We start from the raw sequence: 17907 nt of genomic DNA on the forward strand, positions 1-17907 counted from the left end.
CCTTGACAGGTTTGTGGGAGTGTGATGTAATCAATTTGCCAGGCCTCTCCATATTTATAATTCAGCCATCATTCCCCATACCAAAGAGGCTTTAACCGCTTGGCCTGCTTAATTGCAGCACATATTTCACATTCAAGGATAACCTGTGCAATAGCGTCCATGGTTAAATCCACCCCTCAATCACGAGCCCATTTGTATGTTGCGTCTCTTCCCTGATGGCCTGAGGTATCATGGGCCCACCGAGCTAAAAGTAGTTCACCCTTCTGCTGCCAGTCCAGATCCACCTGAGCCACTTCAGTTTTAGCAGCCTGATCCACCCTGTGGTTATTTTGGTGTTCTTCTGTGGCTCGACTCTTGGGTATGTGAGCATCTACGTGACGTACTTTTACAACGAGATTCTCTAACCGGGCAGCAATATCTTGCCACAGTGCGGCAGCCCAGATGGGCTTGCCTCTGCGCTGCCAGTTGCTCTGCTTCCACTGCTTTAACCATCCCCACAGAGCGTTTGCCACCATCCATGAGTTGGTGTAGAGATAGAGCACAGGCCATTTTTCCCGTTCAGCAATGTTTAAAGCCAGCTGGATGGCCTTCACCTCCGCAAACTGGCTCGATTCACCTTGGCCTTCAGCAGCTTCTGCAACTCGTTGTGTAGGACTCCACACAGCAGCTTTCCACTTCCCATGTTTTCCTACAATACGACAGGACCCATCAGTAAATAGGGCACACTGCTGCTCATTTTCTGGGAGGTTGTTATATGGTGACGCCTCTTCAGCACGCGTTACGTCTTCCTCTGGTGGCTTTCCAAAATCTTTGCCTTCTGGCCAGTCTGTAATTACTTCCAATATGCCTGGGCGATTGGGGTTTCCTATTCGGGCCCACTGTGTGAGCAGTGCAACCCACTTGCTCCATGTAGCATCCGTTGCATGATGCGCAGAGGGGACCCTTCCTTTGAACATCCAGCCCAGCACTGGCAGTCGGGGTGCCAAGAGGAGCTGTGCTTCAGTACCAGTCACTTCTGAAGCAGCTCGAACTCCTTCGTATGCTGACAGGATTTCTTTTTCGGTTGGAGTATAGCAGGCCTCAGATCCTTTATATCCCCGGCTCCAAAACCCAAGGGGTCGACCACGGGTTTCCCCTGGTGCTTTCTGCCAGTGACTCCAGGTAGGGCCGTTCTCCCCGGCTGCGGTGTAGGGCACATTTCTTACCTCTTGCCCTGTCCGGACTGGCCCAAGAGCCATGAACAATTTCTTGTTTAATTTGTTCAAAAGCCTGCTGTTGTTCAGGGCCTCATTTAAAATCATTCTTCTTTCAGGTGACTTTATACAGAGGGCTTACAATCATACTATAATTTGGAATATGCATCCTCCAGAAACCCACAACGCCCAGGAAAGCTTGCGTTTCCTTTTTGTCAGTCCGTGCAGCCTTAGCTGTTATTTTGTTGACTATATCTATTGGAATCTGACAACGCCCATCTTGCCATTTTATCCCCAAAAACTGTATCTCTCTTGCAGGTCCTTTCACCTTACATCATTTTATGGCAAACCCAGCTTTCAGGAGGATTTAAATTATTTTCTCCCCTTTTTGAAAAGCTTCTGCTGCTTTGTTGCCCCATACGATGATGCCGTCAATGTACTGCAGGTGCTCTGGAGCTCCACCCTTTTCCAGTGCAGCCTGGATCAGCCCATGGCAGATGGTGGGGCTGTGTTCCACCCCTGGGGCAGTCGATTCCAAGTGTACTGGACGCCCCTCCAAGTGAAAGCAAACTGTGGCCTGCATTCTGGTGCCAATGGGATTGAAAAACACACGTTGGCAATATCAGTGGTGGCATACCACTTGGCTGCCTTGGATTCCAGTTCATACTGAAGTTCTAACATGTCTGGCACAGCAGCACTCAGGGCTGCTGTTACCTCATTCAGGCCACGATAGTCCACTGTTAACCTCCACTCTCCGTTAGATTTTCTCACTGGCCATATGGGACTGGTAAAAGGTGAGCGGGACTTGCTGATCACTCCCTGGCTCTCCAGCTGATGAATCAGCTTATGGACGGGGATCAGGGAGTCTCGGTTGGTGCGATACTGCCGCCGGTGCACAGCTGTGGTAGCGATTGGCACCTGTTGTTCTTCAACCTTCAGCAACCCCACAACAGAAGGAGGGGTCCTGGGTGGGCCCGTGCTGGAAGAGATGGTCAGGGCCGGGGAAAGGCTCTGATTGTGAGGGGCTGGTCTCCATCATGGTCACAAGCCAGACGGAGGAGAAATCCGGGGAGACTGCAATCTCCTTTTTTGGGAGCTTCCCAGTCCCCAAAAGGCAAACTCAGGGGAAGAAGTTTCATTTTCCTTTTCCCCTTTTCTGCAGGAGCTCTTCCTCTTTGGCGGGGGGAGAGAAGAGTGAGGCAGCGAAAAGCAGGATTTCTGTTAAGCTGGAGTGGATCTTCCACGTTTAATGGCGTCGAGGGGGAGAGGCGGGGCTCTGCAGCACGCCAAAAGCACAGGGATGCCGTGGGGGCATGCCAGGGTGTCTGACCATGGGGCTCTGCGACAGCGCGGAGGGCAACAGGGAGGTCCCGGGGGGACGTGAGGGCAAAGGGTGGACTGGGGGCACCCTGAGAGCACCCAGGTGCCCAGGGCTGAGCCGGCCCCCTGCACCCCATGGAACCCTGCCCCACCCGGCCCGGGCAGCGTGTCACAGTGGGGCCCTTTGTGACCTCCGCGTTCCGACACCCCGTCCAAGTGCGTACGGTCAGCGCGGCTGCGCCCCCCCGCCCTCAGTGTCCGGCAGGACAGCGACAGGACAGGGCAGGAGCCCGTGGAGCTGGCGAGGAGCCCGCGAGGAGCCCCCGTCTTACCCTGCCGGCCCCGGCAGCAGCCCCGCAGCGCCGAGGCCTTTCGACAAAGCTTCCCCCACATCCCCACTCCTACCCTTTCCTCCACCCCGCAGGATGGCAGAGAGGCCCCCCCGCCGCCCCAGGGTGGCCTGGGAGGAAGATCGGACATCCCAGGAGAGCAGCTCTCCACGGGAGCCCGACGACGTGTCGATGGTGGAGCCGCTGCAGATTGGTGAGTGAGGGGCCCTCTTGGTCGGGGCAGGGCTGGGGCCAGCCAGCGCACCCTGCTCGACGCCAGCGTCACCTTTCCCGGCACGTGGGCAGCGGGGGTCCCGCGGGCGGGGGCACGATTCCGCCTGAATGACGGGGATGCTCAGGGCTGGCAGCTGGCCCCAGCACAGCCTCTCCCAGGGAGGGACAGCAGAGGGGACCCAGCTCCTGCTCCGGCCACCGGCAGCCGTGCTGTGGGACGGGGACCTTTCCTGCCCACCTGCAAGAGAGTTCCTCAGCGCGGGGCACCGGGGGCTTTCCCCGCCGCGCCGTGCGCCAGCATGGCAGCCCGGCTGCCGGGCACCCTCCAGCCCTGGCACGCACGGGAACACTGTGCCAGGGGAGCGGGCAGGGGCTGGACGCAGGGCAGATTTCCGGCCTCTGCCCTCTGCTGCCCCCGGCCCCTCTCCACACCCTCCCTGCTCTCCTCCTTCCTTAGATGACAGCTGGTTGCCTGTCTACGCCGTGGAACACGCAACCGTCGACTTCATCCAGGCCTTTGCCAGCAGCCCCCAGCAGGTAACCGTGGCCGTTCCACCTGCGCCTGTGCCGGCCTCTGCTGACAGGGGCTCTGCTGCCGGGCTGCCGGAGCTGTGCTGGCTGGGCAGCGCTGCTTCTCCCAGCTCTCCCGCACGGCACTGCGCGCCCACGGCTCCGGTCCCGCTGGCCGTGTGTCCCCCTCTCACGCTCCCCGTTTCTCTCTCTGTCCCCGCGTGCCAGGAGGAGCGCCAGAAGACGAAGTTCCTTGAATGCATCTGCGTCCTGTGCAGAGCCGCCAAGCAGCACGACTTGTGTCGGGGCCTGGATGTCTTCTGCCACGGATACCAGCTGGCAGAGAAGATCCAGGTGAGGGGAAACCCCAGGGCTCTGCGGAAGGGCCTGGCCGGCACGGGCACCCTGTGGGGACCGCGCGTGGCAGGGCGAGGGTCTGGTGGCACTGGGTGCTGGCAGCTGCCAGGGCCCATCCCAGTTGTGCTCTGCAGGCGCTGCTGGAAGAGGAGCCCAGGAACCAAATGCACACGGCCGTGCGGCAGAAAGCCATGCGTGCCATCGCCGCATTGAGGTACCTGCCCATCCCTCCTGGGGACCCCGTCCCAGAGCTGCGTGCCCACCTGCTCGAGGCCTGGAGGCTCTGCTCCCAGCACCAGTGTCCCACTGGCGCCTCTCCCTCTTTGCAGCTCAGCGGGGATTCTGCTGGAGGGCAAAAAGACAAGCCTCCTACAAGCCTGCTTCTCCAGTGTCTTCTTCCTTCCACCAAACAACGAAATCTGTGGCCTGGGCAATTGTCTCTACCGTGAGGTAAGTGCTGGGTGAGCCACAGGAGCCCCCAGACCCTCTGGGCTGCTCCCTGGCCTCCCCGTGCTGCGATATGAGCAGAGAGCCAGGGCAGGGCAGGGTCTCGGCTTTGCTTTCCCCCCCTCAGCCCTTCGTCCCCTTCCCCTGGGCCTGGCCACGTCCCGTGCCGCAGGCTGCTCTGCCCGCAGCAGATTGTCTGTGCCTGGCTCTCTCCCGGGCACCGCGATGCCGTGCAGGAGGCCTCCCTTGGCTCCGGGAGCTCAGAGTCGTCTCCTGGGGCGAGAGGGACAGCAGGGAGCACGGCCACAACTCTGTCTTCCTTGCAGACCCTGATTGCCATGGACGAGATGCTGGAGACGCTGGTGCTCAGCACTCCCGCCTGCAGAGTCAGCGAGCAGCTGCAGAGTATCTTCCAGGTCTGGCCCGGGCACAGAGCGGGGCTGTTCCTCTCCCTGCAGGGAAGGGATTGTCCACTCTTGATGGACGGCCCGCACCTTTGCTCGAGAGCAGAGGAAGCGGCGACGGACTGTGCGAGTCCAGCTGAGGAGCTGGGTCGCGCTGCTTGTGCTGCAGCGGGTGTCTGCTGCCAGGGCTCACCAGCAGCTTCTCGCACCTCACCCCAGATGCTGCTGAACTTCACCGACTCTGAGAGAGCAGAGGTGCGGGAGAGGGCTGTGGGGAGGATTAGCTTGCTGAGCTGTGTGCTGAGCAGGCATTCCTCGCTGGAGGTAAGGAGCCAGGCACCCTCCAGCCAGGCCATCTCCCCCTCCCTGCACACCAGAGCAGCCTGCAGCTCTCCCCGCGCGGGGTTGTCACCCATGGCACTGCTTTGGGAGCCGTGGCCGGCGTGGCCCTGCGAAGCCCTGGCTCACCCGGGACCACCCCAGAGTGTGTGCAGGGCTTTGGCACCAGCTGCCTGCCCTCAACCCTGCTGCTGTTCTGCCTCCCTCACCCAGGGCTGCGACCGCCGTGACAGAGAAATACACGGCCCCGACGGCTACAGAGACATCGAGATCCCAGTCCTGGGGCGGCTGCTGGGACGGCTCCTCCTTTTCAGATCTTCAGAGGATGAGACAAAGCGTCCAGCTTCAGAGGCTCTCTGTTACCTCTCCAGATTCCTGAAAAGTCAAGAAGGTAAGAGAAGTTGTGGTGGGCTGCATCCCACCGCACACAGACATCTGCCGTTGGGTCGGCTTCTCTCCCCCACCTCCTTTGTCCCTCACAGCTGCTTCCCGCAGCTTCCCAGCTGTCATTCTGCTGCAGAGGCCGAGTGCTCTCCTGAAGTCCAGGACCTGCTGCCTCCTGCTCTCCTTCCGCCCTCCTTGCAGCATCTTGAACCCCACCAAAGCGGCTCTTGATTGCCGTGGCCCAAAGCCACGTCTTCCCTGTTAGCGAAGAGCAGGTCCATCTGTGCATCACCCCGCCTGCTCCCTCCAGTGCTGGCAGCAAGAAGCTGTTCCTGCCGCCCTCCAGAAATCTCCCTGACCGCCTGTGCCCTGCCGTCCTGCCAGCAGATCTCTGGGTGCTTTGGGGAGCTTGCTGGCAAAGCTGCTGTCTTATTGACTCTTCTGTGTTCCCCCCGCTGTTTAGGCAGGTCAAGGCCAAAGCAGAAAGCACAGCAGCTCTGCTGGGAACACCAGACCACCTCCTCTCAGTTTTTGGCCCCCGGCAGAGACACGGTAATGAGCCCCCCCTTTCCTGGGGCACTCCTCCGTGGCATCAGCAGGGCACGTGTGTGAGCAAAGGCACCCAGACTCAGCGGGCACTGCCGCCAGTGCTGCTGGGCATCTCTCGCCAGGGCTGCTCGTGCTGCCCAGCTCGGCAGCACCATCAGGGCACTGGCGGTGACGTGTCTTCCCTCCCTGCCTTCCTCCCATAGGACTTTTTAATATACCTCAGCCTTTGGGAGAGGACAGACATCGTCCTTGTCTTCATCGAGGCAGTGAGAGACCACAGCATCTTTGACAAGGAGGTGGCCATAAAGATGCTGGACGAGGTCATGGCAGCCCCTGACTTGTGGCTGACGAACGTAAGTGGCCGGGGGCCGGCTTGCCCTGCCCTTCAGCCCTGTCAGCCCTTCTTGCTCCCTCCATCCCTCCCTCCCAAACCCAGCTGTGTCGGGCACCAGAAGCCACCTGAAGGCAGCAGCGAGGGATGGGAAGGGCAGCTGAGGAAATGGCTGCACCCCAGTGGCTGCACCATCCTCACCTGTGTCCCCTCCAGGCGCCAGCGATCCTGAGCTACATCCACAAAAACCTGGAGGACATCAACACGGCACCAGCCCGGCAGAGCGTGGAGTCACTGCTTCTCCTGATGGCTATCAGGTGCCCTAGGGAGGCAGTCAGGACCATGCTGAAGATCGCTCTGCCAGGAGACAGGTACTGGCCCTGACAAGCCCCCTGAGGGGCCCGGGGACTCTCTGGCTGCCAGCCCCACCGGGAACACCACCACCTCAGCGCTCTCCTGCTGCCCAGGGCATCCCAACCGAGGGGCAGGGTCTGTGTCCCGCGGGGCTGTCCCGGGCCGTGCTGCTGTGGCCGAGGCAGCCCGGCTGACAGAGCGCTCTGTCTTGCAGCACTGCCCGGGCCATGTGGGAGGTGATGTTCTCCATACCCCAGGTTTTGGAGGAGATCTTTAACAACCTCCTCAGATTATCCCGGATTGTATCTTCACACGGGCTTCACAACCACTGGAGACAACACGCCTGCGTCCACGTGTCTGTGAGTAACCAGCAAAGGCCTGATCGCCTTCCGCGAGCCCTGCAGGCTCTGCCAGTGTCTCACTGCTGGGTTTCTTTCAGCCGACGACCTCTGCCAGCCATGAGATGTGTCCAAGCCGGCTAGTGCTCTTCCAGTACCTCGAAGGCCTCCTCACGCTCGCGGAGAGAGCTGACATGGTGAGCAGGGCGTCATGACGGGAGCCGTGTTGGCAGCCGCGGCTGGGGCAGTGGGTAAGGCGGTGGCCTGGCCTGGGCCGGCAGTCAGGCGGTGGGGTGACTGCTCCAACCGCCCTCCCTGCCGTGGTGGGCCCTGCGGCTGCCTGGGGCGCTTTCCAGGCACGGGCCTTCTCACAAAACGGAAACTCTCTTTTTCACACAGGCAAGGAAAATGCTGGCCTTCCTCCCGCACATGATGGAGGTGTTCCACGGTGGCAGCACAGACATCAAGAGGACGGTCCTGCTGCTCTGCAGAAAGATGCTGGGTCACCTGAAGAAGGAGGAAGCCAGCCCCGTCGCTGTGCGGCTGGCAGCGGAGCTCCTGCCCCTGTTTGACCACGTAAGGCTGATGTGGGAGACCGAGCCCCGCAGAGGGGCACCGGGCAAGGAGAGCTGTCCTGCGGCCCAGCCCTCGCAGGTCGATGCCTCCGAGCCCCCTGTGCTGGGGCCCAGGCCGGCCCCTGTGCAAAGCAGCTGCAGCTCAAGAGCCGCTCCCAGAGCCGCGCGGGCTCCCCAGCGGCGCTGCCGGGCTGGAGCAGAGGTTCCCACAGCTCCTGTGTGCAGAGCCCGACCCCGCAGCACCTCCCCTCAGGTCCCCATCTCCTCCTCCCTACCAGGAGTGCAGCCGGATGAGAGAGATCTCCATCAGCCTCTTCCGGGAGCTGCTGGGGACTGTGGTGGGCAACGACAGGAGGAGGATGAAGAAGATGGTGCAAAGGGGCCTGCTCCCCCTCTTCTTCCGCATGCATGATGAGGTCAACGGTGTGGCCAAGGTAGAGACTGCAACGCTGGCTAGGGACAGAGGGCAGGGCATGCTGACCCCTGGGCAGCGGGGCAAGAGCTGACACTTCCTACACCTGCCCCACCTGGTCCAGCAGGGCTGTGCCCAGGAGACCCCCAGATGTCTGAGCCGGGGCACGTCCCAGCACCCCAAGGGCGGGATCACCCCGGGAACAAGGGCAGGGGGACGCCAGGTCTCCTTCCCCAGGCCGTGGTGCCATCTCCCAGCTTCTGCTGCTCTGCAGGTCTCCGGGGAAGCCCTCCTCGCTGCAGCAGAGCTGCTCAAGTGGAAAGAGCTCCAACACCTGCTGCAGACCCAGCAGACATGGAGGATTGGGGAGTGTTTGGTGAGCACAGCCCCCACACTCCTGGGCCCAGGCTGGACGAGGGCTGCCCCCGCGGCTGGGGTGCGGGCTCTGCAGCTGTGCCTCGCCTGCCCAGCTCCAGCCCGGAGTCCGCAGCCTGGAGCTGGATCTTGATCCCTGTCCTCAGGAGCAGAGCCCCCAGGGGCTCTTCTCCACGCCCCGCTCCCCTCCCTGCAAAATGGGGGATGGAGGGCTCTCAGCAACGGGGGGGTGCGGGAGGAGGCACTGCTCCGGCCAAGTGGGGAGGCGCTGCGACATGCCCGTGCCCTCGTGCTCCCTGCAGCTGGCGCGGGACAGGAGCCAGGCTGAGGCCTACTGCCGTCAGAGCCTGCCGTACCTGCAGGATGTTCAGGCCGCCATGCGAGAGACGGCCGTCAGGTTCCTCGGTGAGCCGCAGCCCCCGGGGCCCCTCTCTTGGCAGCCTGGCCCCAGTCCCTGCTGCCGCACTGGCAGCGAGGAGCAGCCCTGTGCTGCGGGGAGCACGCTGGGGAGCGGCAGGGCTGACGAAGCTCTGTGCCTAGGGCTTGCCGCGCGACCCCTGAGGGACCAGAGCCCGGAGATGGTGTCGGAGATCTGCAGCGGTGAGTGGAGAGCATGGTCTGGAGGGGACGCCTGGGGGTCTCTGCAGACGCGGGCGTTCATCTCAGCTCTATTTCTCTCTGTTGCAGCCCTTCAGAACTTGGTGAAAGACCGCGAACCCTCCATCTCGTCCCTGGCAGCTCAGACCCTCCTCATCCTCAGGTCTCCACAGGAGAAGCCAAGATCAGGACGCACCCCGCGAGCACTCTGCTGCTGCTAAGCCAGGCAGCGGTGCGGCCTTCTTGGGAAAAGGGCTCTATTTTAATAAAGCTGGAACAGCAGCCCAAACCCGCGGCGTCCTTCACGTGTGTGAGAGACGCAGCCAGGCCAGGGCCCAGGAGGGCTGGTCCCTGCTCTGGTCACCCCACTGTTTCAGAGGGGATGGAAACCCCAATATCCAGATAGCGCTGCTATCCGCTCCACATGTCCCTTACAGTGGTGGCTCCACTCGTGCCCTGGCTATCTCGACAGTTTCAAGGCGTTTATAACAAGATACGTAGCAACAGGCACGTCGTCTTAGGAAGTGCTTACTTGTGAAATAGTTGCACCTTGGTAAGTGCTCTGCCTGAGCTGAGCGCACTGATCAGGAGTCGAAGCAAGTGAGAGGTCGACTAGGGAACACAGCGAGGCAGAATATTCACGTCATCCCTCCAGAGGACCCTCGGAGACCACTGACTCCAACTACTGAGCATGCGCAGTGGAGCGGAGAGTAGGGAAATAAGGTACAGGAAATTGGATGAATATGTATAAATATCTAACGACACCTTGAATAGTGTCAAGGGGCTGACAATTCCTCACCTCCCGGCTTTTTCACAGGAAAAATGGGAGTATGGAATTCTGATTCCCGTTCGACTCGTAGTCGATATTTTAAAAATTTTTCCATTATTTTCTCAAGGCCGAGGGCAAAGGGGAAATGGCAGCCCCCAGAGAAATGAGGCTTGCCCAGAGAGCTGCGCGACACCCGGGCTCTCCGGTAGCCCTGTTGTGGCTGGCCAGTTTAGTCAAGATGTAGGCTTAGCTCCCACCACATTCTTCTCTTCAAAATGCTCTTTTTCTACAGATCATTTCTTAGTGTTTGCATTAAGATGTGACTGCTTCCATGAGGCAGAAAACTTAAAATGGGGCTTGTGGGAACCGCTGGTGCTCTTCACAGCAAACCGAGACTGACACATGGTAAATACACCTTTCCAAAGACCAGAGGTCTTGTTTCCTGGCAAGGTTGGTAATGGGAAGAAGTTTGACCGCAGGGCTGTTGCTGGTGGCTCTTTTCCACCCTGCCGCTCGGTTGGTAGTTTCAAGGGCGACGTTTCCTAGCTGCCACGCTTGAATTAACCGTGAGTCCCCGGTGAAAGACGTCTTTAAGGTCGCAGGTTTTCCGCTAAGCCGTGAAGTGGAGAAGAGGAAAGGGACCCAAAGCCCTTTGCTCCCTCGCACACGCGTGCTTTGGCATCGCGGGCGTGTGTGCTTTGATATATCCTCCCACTCTCGCCGCAGCCCAGTTCCAAAACTGAAGACGTCCGCCAAAACTGAAAACGTCCCGCTACTGCTCCCTCACAAAAAGTGCAAAGGGGGGGCAATGAGGGGCAGGGGGCTGCCAGATAGGGAGCCATAGGGGTGGGCAATGGAGAGCAGGGGGCTGCCAGATAGGGAGCCATAGGGGGGCAATGTGGGGCAGGGGGCTGCCAGATAGGGAGCCATAGGGAGGGGAGGTGGGGAGCAGGGGGCTGCGAGATAGGGAGCCATGGGGGGGCAATGAGGAGCAGGGGGCTGCCAGATAGGGAGCCATGGGGGGGGGCAATGAGAGGCAGGGGGCTGCCAGATAGGGAGCCATGGGGGGGGCAATGAGAGGCAGGGGGCTGCCAGATAGGGAGCCATGGGGGGGGGCAATGAGGGGCAGGGGGCTGCCAGATAGGGAGCCATGGGGGGGGCAATGAGAGGCAGGGGCTGCCAGATAGGGAGCCATGGGGGGGGCAATGAGGGCAGGGGGCTGCCAGATAGGGAGCCATGGGGGGGGCAATGAGGGGCAGGGGGCTGCCAGATAGGGAGCCATGGGGGGGGGGGGGGGGGGGGGGGCAGTGAGGGGCTGCCAGGTAGCTGTGGGGGAAAATGAGGGACGGGATGGGGGTCTGGGCTTGCCCGCAGGGGTGGAGATGCCCCCGTGGGCGAGGGTCCCACCCCGCTGACGGCGGCCCAGGGAAGGACTACGAGAACGCGGTGAAGTTCTACAGCAGCGCCATCGAGCTGAACCCACCAACGCCATCTACTATGGGAACCGGAGCCTGGCCTACCTGCGCACCGAGTGCTACGGCTACGCCCTGGCCGACGCCACGCGCGCCGTCGAGCTCGACAAGAAGTACGTCAAGGTCCATTCTCCGTCCAGCCTGGATTTGTGCCTGCCACGACCCATGTGCAGGACCTTGCCCTTGGCCTGGTTGAACTTCATGAGGTTGGCACGGGCCCACCTCTCCAGCCTGTCCAGGTCCCTCTGGACGGCATCCCTCCCTTCCAGCGTGTCGACGGCACCACACAGCTTGGTGTCGTCGGCGAACTTGCTGAGGGTGCACTCCGTCCCACTGCCCATGTCGCCGACAAAGATGTTGAACAGGGCCGGGCCCAGCACGGACCCCTGAGGGACGCCGCTCGTGACCGGTCTCCACATGGACATCGAGCCGTTGGCCACCACTCTCTGAGTGCGGCCATCCAGCCAACTCCTTATCCACCGAGTGGTCCGTCCATCAAACCCATGCCTCTCCAGTTTAGAGAGAAGGACGCCGTGCGGGACAGTGTCAGAAGCTTTGCACAAGTCCAGGTAGATGATATCCGTTGCTGCCACTGTAGCCCCCCAACCTGCCCCCCACCCCACTTCATAAAACTAACACAAGGCTTCTGGAGGGGTCCTGGGTGGGTGTTCTGGGTTTGTTCAGCGAGGGGGGGCTGCGCTGGCAGCTTCTGTAGGAAGCTGCTGGAAGGTGTTTCCCCTTTGTCCGGCGCACTTGGCCGGGCCCAGGGCGGACCCGCTGCTGGCCAGGGCCGAACCGATCGGTGAGGGAACCTTCCCTGCTAACGCCTCTGCCATAAGGTATTAAGAAGGAGAACAATAATTTTAAAAAAAGAAGCGAAGAAGCAGATTTGGGGGGCAGAGAGGGGGAGGCGCGAGCCTCATGGGCCTGGCAGGCCTCACCCTCTGGCCTCCCGCCGGGCGGTGACTGGGCCCGACTGGGCCCGGCCCGGCTGAGAGGAGTGGAGAGGAGACGAGATGCGAAGAGACCCTGAGAGGCGTCTGCCTGCCGGCGGTGAAGGATTTCGGTGAGAGGAACGGCTGCACACACCATGGTCGGTGCAGAAGGAGGGGGGACAGAGATCCCCTGCAGCCCGTGTGACGGCCATGGAGGAGCCGGCTGCGCCCCCGCGGCCGTGGGAGGGACCCCACGCCGGAGCAGGGGAGGAACGCGAGGAGTTGTTCCCCCGAGGAACGAGCGGCGTAAAGCGACAAGTGTTGAACTGACCGTAACCCCCATTTCGGGAGGGGTGGGGGAGGTTCTCGTGTTCCCCGTCTCACTCTCCTGCTTTGGTTTCAGTAACAAGCAGAGAGCTGGCCCCGGGTCGAGGCTGGTTTGCCCGTGACGGCAGCTGTAGGGATCTCTCCTGTCCTGATCTCAGAGCTCCAGCCTTTTCCTCACGTGAGCTCTCCCGTTCCCTCGGCGGCGGGGGAGTGAGAGAGCGACTGCGGAGTGTGGGCCCGAGCGGGGCTGAGCTACGACAGCCCCTCCTCTCGTTTTCTGCCTGGGGCCAATGCGGGGCCGGGACTCAGGGCCCAGCTTGTTGCCCCCTCCCCCGGGGGAAGCGATGAGAATAAAGTTGTGTTTCTGCAGCGGCCCCTGCACCGGGGGGGACGGGGGGACACAAAATGGCCCCGGGGGGGTGGGCAGGGGGTGGCACGTCCCTCCCGCCAAGGCCCAGGGGACGTGGGGACACCCAGCCCGGGTCCCCTTCTGTCCCCAGCCCAGCCCTTCACCCCACGTGTCACCCGGCACGTCCCCCGCCTGCCCCCAGTCCCCAACCTGGCCCCACTGCGTGACCATTCCACCCCCGCGTCCCCCTGTCACCCACCGTGTCCCCCGCCTGCCCCCAGTCCCCAACCTGGCCCCCCTGCGTCCCCGTTCTGCCCCCGCGTCCCCGTGTCACCCACCGCGTCCCCCGCCTGCCCCCAGTCCCCAACCTGGCCCCACGGCGTCCCCGTTCCACCCCCGCGTCCCCGTGTCACCCACCGCGTCCCCCGCCTGCCCCCATCGTGTCCCCGTGTGTCACCCACCGCGTCCCCCAGTCCCCAACCTGGCCCCACTGCGTCCCCGTTCTGCCCCCACCGTGTCCCCCTGTGTCACCCGGCGTGCCCCCGCCCGTCCCTGCGCAGCACCCCTCGCCCCTGCCCCCCGTGCCCCTGCCCGTCCCTGCGCAGCACCCCTCGCCCCTGCCCCCCGTGCCCCCCGCCCGTCCCTGCGCAGCACCCCTCGCCCCTGCCCCCCGTGCCCCCCGCCCGTCCCTGCGCAGCACCCCTCGCCCCTGCCCCCCGTGCCCCCCGCCCGTCCCTGCGCAGCACCCCTCGCCCCTGCCCCCGTGCCCCCCGCCCGTCCCTGCGCAGCACCCCTCGCCCCTGCCCCCCGTGCCCCCGCCCATCCCTGCGCAGCACCCCTCGCCCCTGCCCCCCGTGCCCCCCGCCCGTCCCTGCGCAGCACCCCTCGCCCCTGCCCCCCGTGCCCCCGCCCGTCCCTGCGCAGCACCCCTCGCCCCTGCCCCCCGTGCCCCCGCCCGTCCCTGCGCAGCACCCCTCGCCCCTGCCCCCCGTGCCCCCGCCCGTCCCTGCGCAGCACCCCTCGCCCCTGCCCCCCGTGCCCCCGCCCATCCCTGCGCAGCACCCCTCGCCCCTGCCCCCCGTGCCCCCCGCCCGTCCCTGCGCAGCACCCCTCGCCCCTGCCCCCCGTCCCCGTCCCCAGACACGCCGGGGCCGTTTTGGTGCGAAAAGGATCTTTTAAATACAAACCGGGGCAGAGCCCGCCGGCCCCGCGGCGCGGGGGGACACGAAGTGACGAAGGCACAGGGCCCCGGGGGGGCTCAGCGGTTCGGGAGGGGGTGGCACGCGCCGGGGTTACCTGCGGGTGACGGTGACAGCGGGGGCTACACCACGGTGCCGCCGGGAGAGCCGCCGTTCTGCGGGGACAGGCCCTGCGAGGGAAGGGGACGTCGGTCGCGGGGGGGGGGCGCGCAGAGCGGGACCCCCACCCGCCCCGCGCCCCTCCCGGGCCCCGTGGCACCGCGCGGGGACAAAGCCCCCACGGCAACGGGCGGCACCCGGGGGGTGAAGGGGACACGGGAGGTGACAGCAGGCAAAGGGACCCCCTGCGGCCACCCAGCCCCCCAGACCTCTGGCTGACCCCTCACGTCCCCCCAGACCCCTCCCTGACCCCCCAGGCTGCCGGCAGGACCCCCCCGTCCCCCCGCAGCCACCCCAAAATCCCCCTTTGCCCCCTCCCGTTGCTGATGGGACCCCTCACGTCCCCCAGACCCCTCCCTGACCCCCCAGGCTGCCGGCAGGACCCCCCCGTCCCCCCCCCAGCCACCCCAAAATCCCTCTTTGCCCCCTCCCGTTGCTGATGGGACCCCTCACGTCCCCCCAGACCCCTCCCTGACCCCCCAGGCTGCCGGCAGGACCCCCCCGTCCCCCCGCAGCCACCCCAAAATCCCCCTTTGCCCCCTCCCGTTGCTGATGGGACCCCTCACGTCCCCCCAGACCCCTCCCTGACCCCCCAGGCTGCCGGCAGGACCCCCCCGTCCCCCCCCAGCCACCCCAAAATCCCTCTTTGCCCCCTCCGTTGCTGATGGGACCCCTCACGTCCCCCCAGACCCCTCCCTGACCCCCCAGGCTGCCGGCAGGACCTCTCATGCCCCCCCGCGCCCCCCAAAACCCCTCTCCAACCCCTCGTGCCCCCCTCAGCCCCCCCCAAACCCCTCCCTGACCCCCCAGGCTGTCAGCAGGACCCCCCAGTCACCCCCCAGCCACCCCAAAACCCCTCTCTGACCCGCCAGGACCCTCACGTCCCCCCCCGACCCCCCAGGCTGCCAACATGACCCATTGTCCCCCGCACTCGTGTCCCTCCCCCAGCCACCCCGAGACCCCCCTTCACCCCGTCCCGTTGCCGATGGCCCCCCCAGCCCCCCCCCGGCACACGCACCGCCCTGCCAGGCCGTGCCCAAGTGCAGATGAGTCCCTCCTGGCAGGCGGTGACGATGCAGTCCTCCAAGAAGAGCAGCACCGTCAGCCGCTCGTGGGCGATCTTCTTGCAGACGAGGGGCTCCAGCAGCGGCACCTCGTGAATCCAGGGGCACAGCGCCGTCCCCAGCGCCTTGGCCATGTCCAGCCGGCCCCGGGGCCCCGCGCCGCCGGCCGCCTTCTCCCCGCTTCGACTGATGTTGCCCAAACTGTGGTAACGTTTGTGCTCCTTTTCGGCGCCGGAAGGTCCCTTACGTTCCTGCAGCGTCAGCGTGGCGAAGCGACCCACGCTGAGGGCCGGGGGGACGTCGGGCGGGGGGCCGCGGGCCGAGCCCGCCGGCTGCGGGAGGCTGTTGGAGCGGGAGAGCGAGCGGGGCAGCCCCGGCACGGGAACAGCAGCGTCCACCGATCCGGTGAGGGTACGGGCGCGGGAGGGGGGCCGAGAGCACAGGACGTCCTCGGTCAGGTCCCACAGACAGAACTGGGTGTCCTGGCCGGCCGAACCGAAGCGGTAGGTAACGACGGGGGAACGGCGGGCGAGGGGATCGGGGGGCTCGTCCTCCTCCTCACCTCCGCTCAGCTCGGGGGGCTGGGGGGTCTGCACCGCCTCAGTGAAGGGATCGAAGGCCACGGCGTTGACCCAAGACTTGTGACCCTGCCCTCGGGCCACCACCCGCCCCTCGGCGAAGGACCAGACGGTCACCAGGTCGTCCTCGCCCCCCGTCACCACGTAACGCCCGTCGGGGCTCCAGCAGACGCAGAGCAACCCCCCGAAATAACTCTTCATCATCCCCTGCAGCAGCATGGAGTCGAAATGGAAGACGCGCAGGCAGCCGTCCTGGCTGACGCAGGCCAGCGAGCGCCCGTCCGGCGAGAAGGCGAATTCGTTGAGGGCCCCTTCGCCCACCTCCCATTTGAGGAGGGGGTTTCGGGGGGTCTTGCTCTTACAGGCAAAGACGCTGAAGCCCTCGCCCTGCGTCAGGAGGTTGTACTGGGGGGCGGCGGCGCCGCAGGGCTGCTCGGTGTCGTACAGGTACAGGTGGCCGCTGGCATGGGAGGCCAGGAAGAGCCGCTCCGTCCGTGGCAGCCATTTGACGAACGTCACCTTCGTCTTGTCGATCAGGCGCTGCGGGGTGGGGCGGCGGGGGAACACAAGGGGTCAGGATTGGGCCCCCCGGGCACGTTTGGGGGACGTAAATTCTCAGCGCGGCGCAGCCCCAGGATGCTGCTGAGGGCAAAGACCGAACAGGCGTGTTTGGGGACACGAGCGGGGACGCCTAGGGACAGGAGCGAGGGCGGAGGCACAACCCCAGGGTGTCACCAAGGGCGAAGCTCACAAAAGGGACACTCGGGGACCCAAATCGCTGCATTTGGGGACCCGAACTGGCATCACACCGCAGCCTGGACTCCTGACGAGGGCGCAGCCGTGGCGGCCCTTAAGGAAGCCGGCCCCTAACGACCGCCCGCCGCCCGTCGGGCAAAAACCTCAGCCCTTCCGGCACCTCCGTGCACCCAGCCACCAGCGTGGCGGTGGCTCCCGTTTCTCCCCGCAGCGCCAGTGCCGGCTCACCTCCTCGTTAAAGAGTTTGCTGGTGTCTTTCTTAACGAGGTCGAGGTACTGGACCTGCCCGGCCGAGAAGCCCACCAGCAGGGCGATGGTGTCGGCGGCGGCGGTGAACTGGTTGAAGTCGTGGCAGGTGGGCTGCGTCCCCTTGTAAATGCGTTTGTCGATGGGTTTGTGCAGGTCCAGCGACTGCGGAGGGGGGATGGGACACAACGGGGACGTCACTGAGGTGAGGGGGACACCCCTGCGCCCACCCCGGTGTTCCCGGCAGGGCCCTTGTCACCGTCACGCTGCTGCCCGGCTCCGCCCTGGGCCGACCACCCCCCTGGGCCGGGCCCCGTGCCACCGCAGCGGGCTCCCGAGGGGTCTGGGGTCACCGTTACCGGCCCCGGCGTCACCGGCCCCGCTGGGCCCAGCTCCCCGGTACCGGCCCCACGACCCCGCCGTGCCCCCGCTGTCCCCAGCGCCCCCGTTACCGGTCCCCTCCCCGCTTCCCCCGTTACCCGCTGGCTGCCGCGCCCACCGCAGCCGGCCCCGCCGTAGAAGTAAAGCTCCCGGCCCAGGTTGAAGCAAACGCGGCTGCGCTCGGCCGGGCCGCCCGGCTCCTCGGCGGGCGGCAACGTCAGCCGCACCATGGACAACCGCACCGGCGGCAGCGCGGCCGGGCCCGGGGAGGCGGCGGCGGCGGGGCCCGGGGCGGCGGCGGGCGGGGAGGGCCCGGGGGCGGCGGCGGGGCCGGCGCGGGGCCGGGACTCGGGGCCCAGGAGCCGGTAGGAGCCCTCCCGGGTGCGGAATCGGCTCTTGAGCTCCAAGGGCTGCGGCGGGGGCGCAGCCGGGCCCTCCCCCGCCGCCGCCATCTTCCCACCGGAACGGCCGTGCCCGCCACACCGGAAGTGACCCGCCCGCCGCCATGGCAACGCGCGGGGTGCCGCCTGGCCCCGCCCCCTCCCCGCCCAACCAATCCCTTGCCGCGCCCGCGCCCCAGCCCCGCCCCGACGCCCGAAACCACGCCCCCTCGAGGCCACGCCC

The 17907-nt window shown here is 64.8% G+C and overlaps 3 protein-coding genes across 3 annotated transcripts; 2 read left to right on the forward strand and 1 right to left on the reverse strand.

Moving 5' to 3' along the window:
* Window positions 1-3000: 3000 nt before the first annotated feature.
* LOC147596939 (uncharacterized) lies at window positions 3001-4408 on the forward strand. The gene is made up of 3 exons (XM_086769151.1): window positions 3001-3940; window positions 4078-4157; window positions 4273-4408. The coding sequence occupies exons 1-3, from the start codon at window positions 3185-3187 to the stop codon at window positions 4406-4408; spliced, it is 972 nt and encodes a 323-aa protein (XP_086625277.1). The 5' UTR covers window positions 3001-3184.
* Window positions 4409-4728: 320 nt separating this feature from the next.
* On the forward strand, window positions 4729-8974 carry LOC147596940 (uncharacterized). The gene is made up of 12 exons (XM_086769152.1): window positions 4729-5118; window positions 5347-5524; window positions 5981-6069; window positions 6270-6419; window positions 6614-6768; window positions 6966-7110; window positions 7191-7286; window positions 7489-7665; window positions 7943-8098; window positions 8351-8452; window positions 8754-8856; window positions 8892-8974. The coding sequence occupies exons 1-12, from the start codon at window positions 4729-4731 to the stop codon at window positions 8972-8974; spliced, it is 1824 nt and encodes a 607-aa protein (XP_086625278.1).
* A 5080-nt stretch (window positions 8975-14054) lies between these two features.
* DMWD (DM1 locus, WD repeat containing) lies at window positions 14055-17735 on the reverse strand. Its single transcript, XM_086769153.1, has 4 exons — window positions 17382-17735; window positions 16885-17067; window positions 15277-16440; window positions 14055-14269 (listed from the first exon to the last, which is right to left on the reverse strand). Exons 1-4 carry the CDS (start codon window positions 17733-17735, stop codon window positions 14222-14224), a joined length of 1749 nt encoding a protein of 582 aa, XP_086625279.1. The 3' UTR covers window positions 14055-14221.
* Between the last annotated feature and the right edge of the window lie 172 nt (window positions 17736-17907).

Source organism: Chlamydotis macqueenii, chromosome 31 (genome assembly GCF_036417535.1).
Source record: "Chlamydotis macqueenii isolate bChlMac1 chromosome 31, bChlMac1.mat, whole genome shotgun sequence".
NCBI lineage: Eukaryota > Metazoa > Chordata > Aves > Otidiformes > Otididae > Chlamydotis > Chlamydotis macqueenii.

What these genes read in the sequence shown, in the direction of transcription:
- LOC147596939 (XM_086769151.1), top strand. Translation starts at nt 3,185, where the DNA reads ATGACGGGGATGCTCAGGGCTGGCAGCTGGCCCCAGCACAGCCTCTCC. An exon ending in AGCTGGCAGAGAAGATCCAG is followed by an intron (nt 3,941 to 4,077) that starts GTGAGGGGAAAC and finishes TGTGCTCTGCAG; the next exon opens with GCGCTGCTGGAAGAGGAGCC. An exon ending in CGTGCCATCGCCGCATTGAG is followed by an intron (nt 4,158 to 4,272) that starts GTACCTGCCCAT and finishes CCCTCTTTGCAG; the next exon opens with CTCAGCGGGGATTCTGCTGG.
- LOC147596940 (XM_086769152.1), top strand. Translation starts at nt 4,729, where the DNA reads ATGGACGAGATGCTGGAGACGCTGGTGCTCAGCACTCCCGCCTGCAGA. An exon ending in TCCTGCCCCTGTTTGACCAC is followed by an intron (nt 7,666 to 7,942) that starts GTAAGGCTGATG and finishes CCTCCCTACCAG; the next exon opens with GAGTGCAGCCGGATGAGAGA. An exon ending in GACGGCCGTCAGGTTCCTCG is followed by an intron (nt 8,857 to 8,891) that starts GTGAGCCGCAGC and finishes CTCTCTTGGCAG; the next exon opens with CCTGGCCCCAGTCCCTGCTG.
- DMWD (XM_086769153.1), bottom strand. Translation starts at nt 17,735, where the DNA reads ATGGCGGCGGCGGGGGAGGGCCCGGCTGCGCCCCCGCCGCAGCCCTTG. An exon ending in GCAAACTCTTTAACGAGGAG is followed by an intron (nt 16,441 to 16,884) that starts GTGAGCCGGCAC and finishes CCCACCCCGCAG; the next exon opens with CGCCTGATCGACAAGACGAA. An exon ending in GGGCACGGCCTGGCAGGGCG is followed by an intron (nt 14,270 to 15,276) that starts GTGCGTGTGCCG and finishes CTTCCCTCGCAG; the next exon opens with GGCCTGTCCCCGCAGAACGG.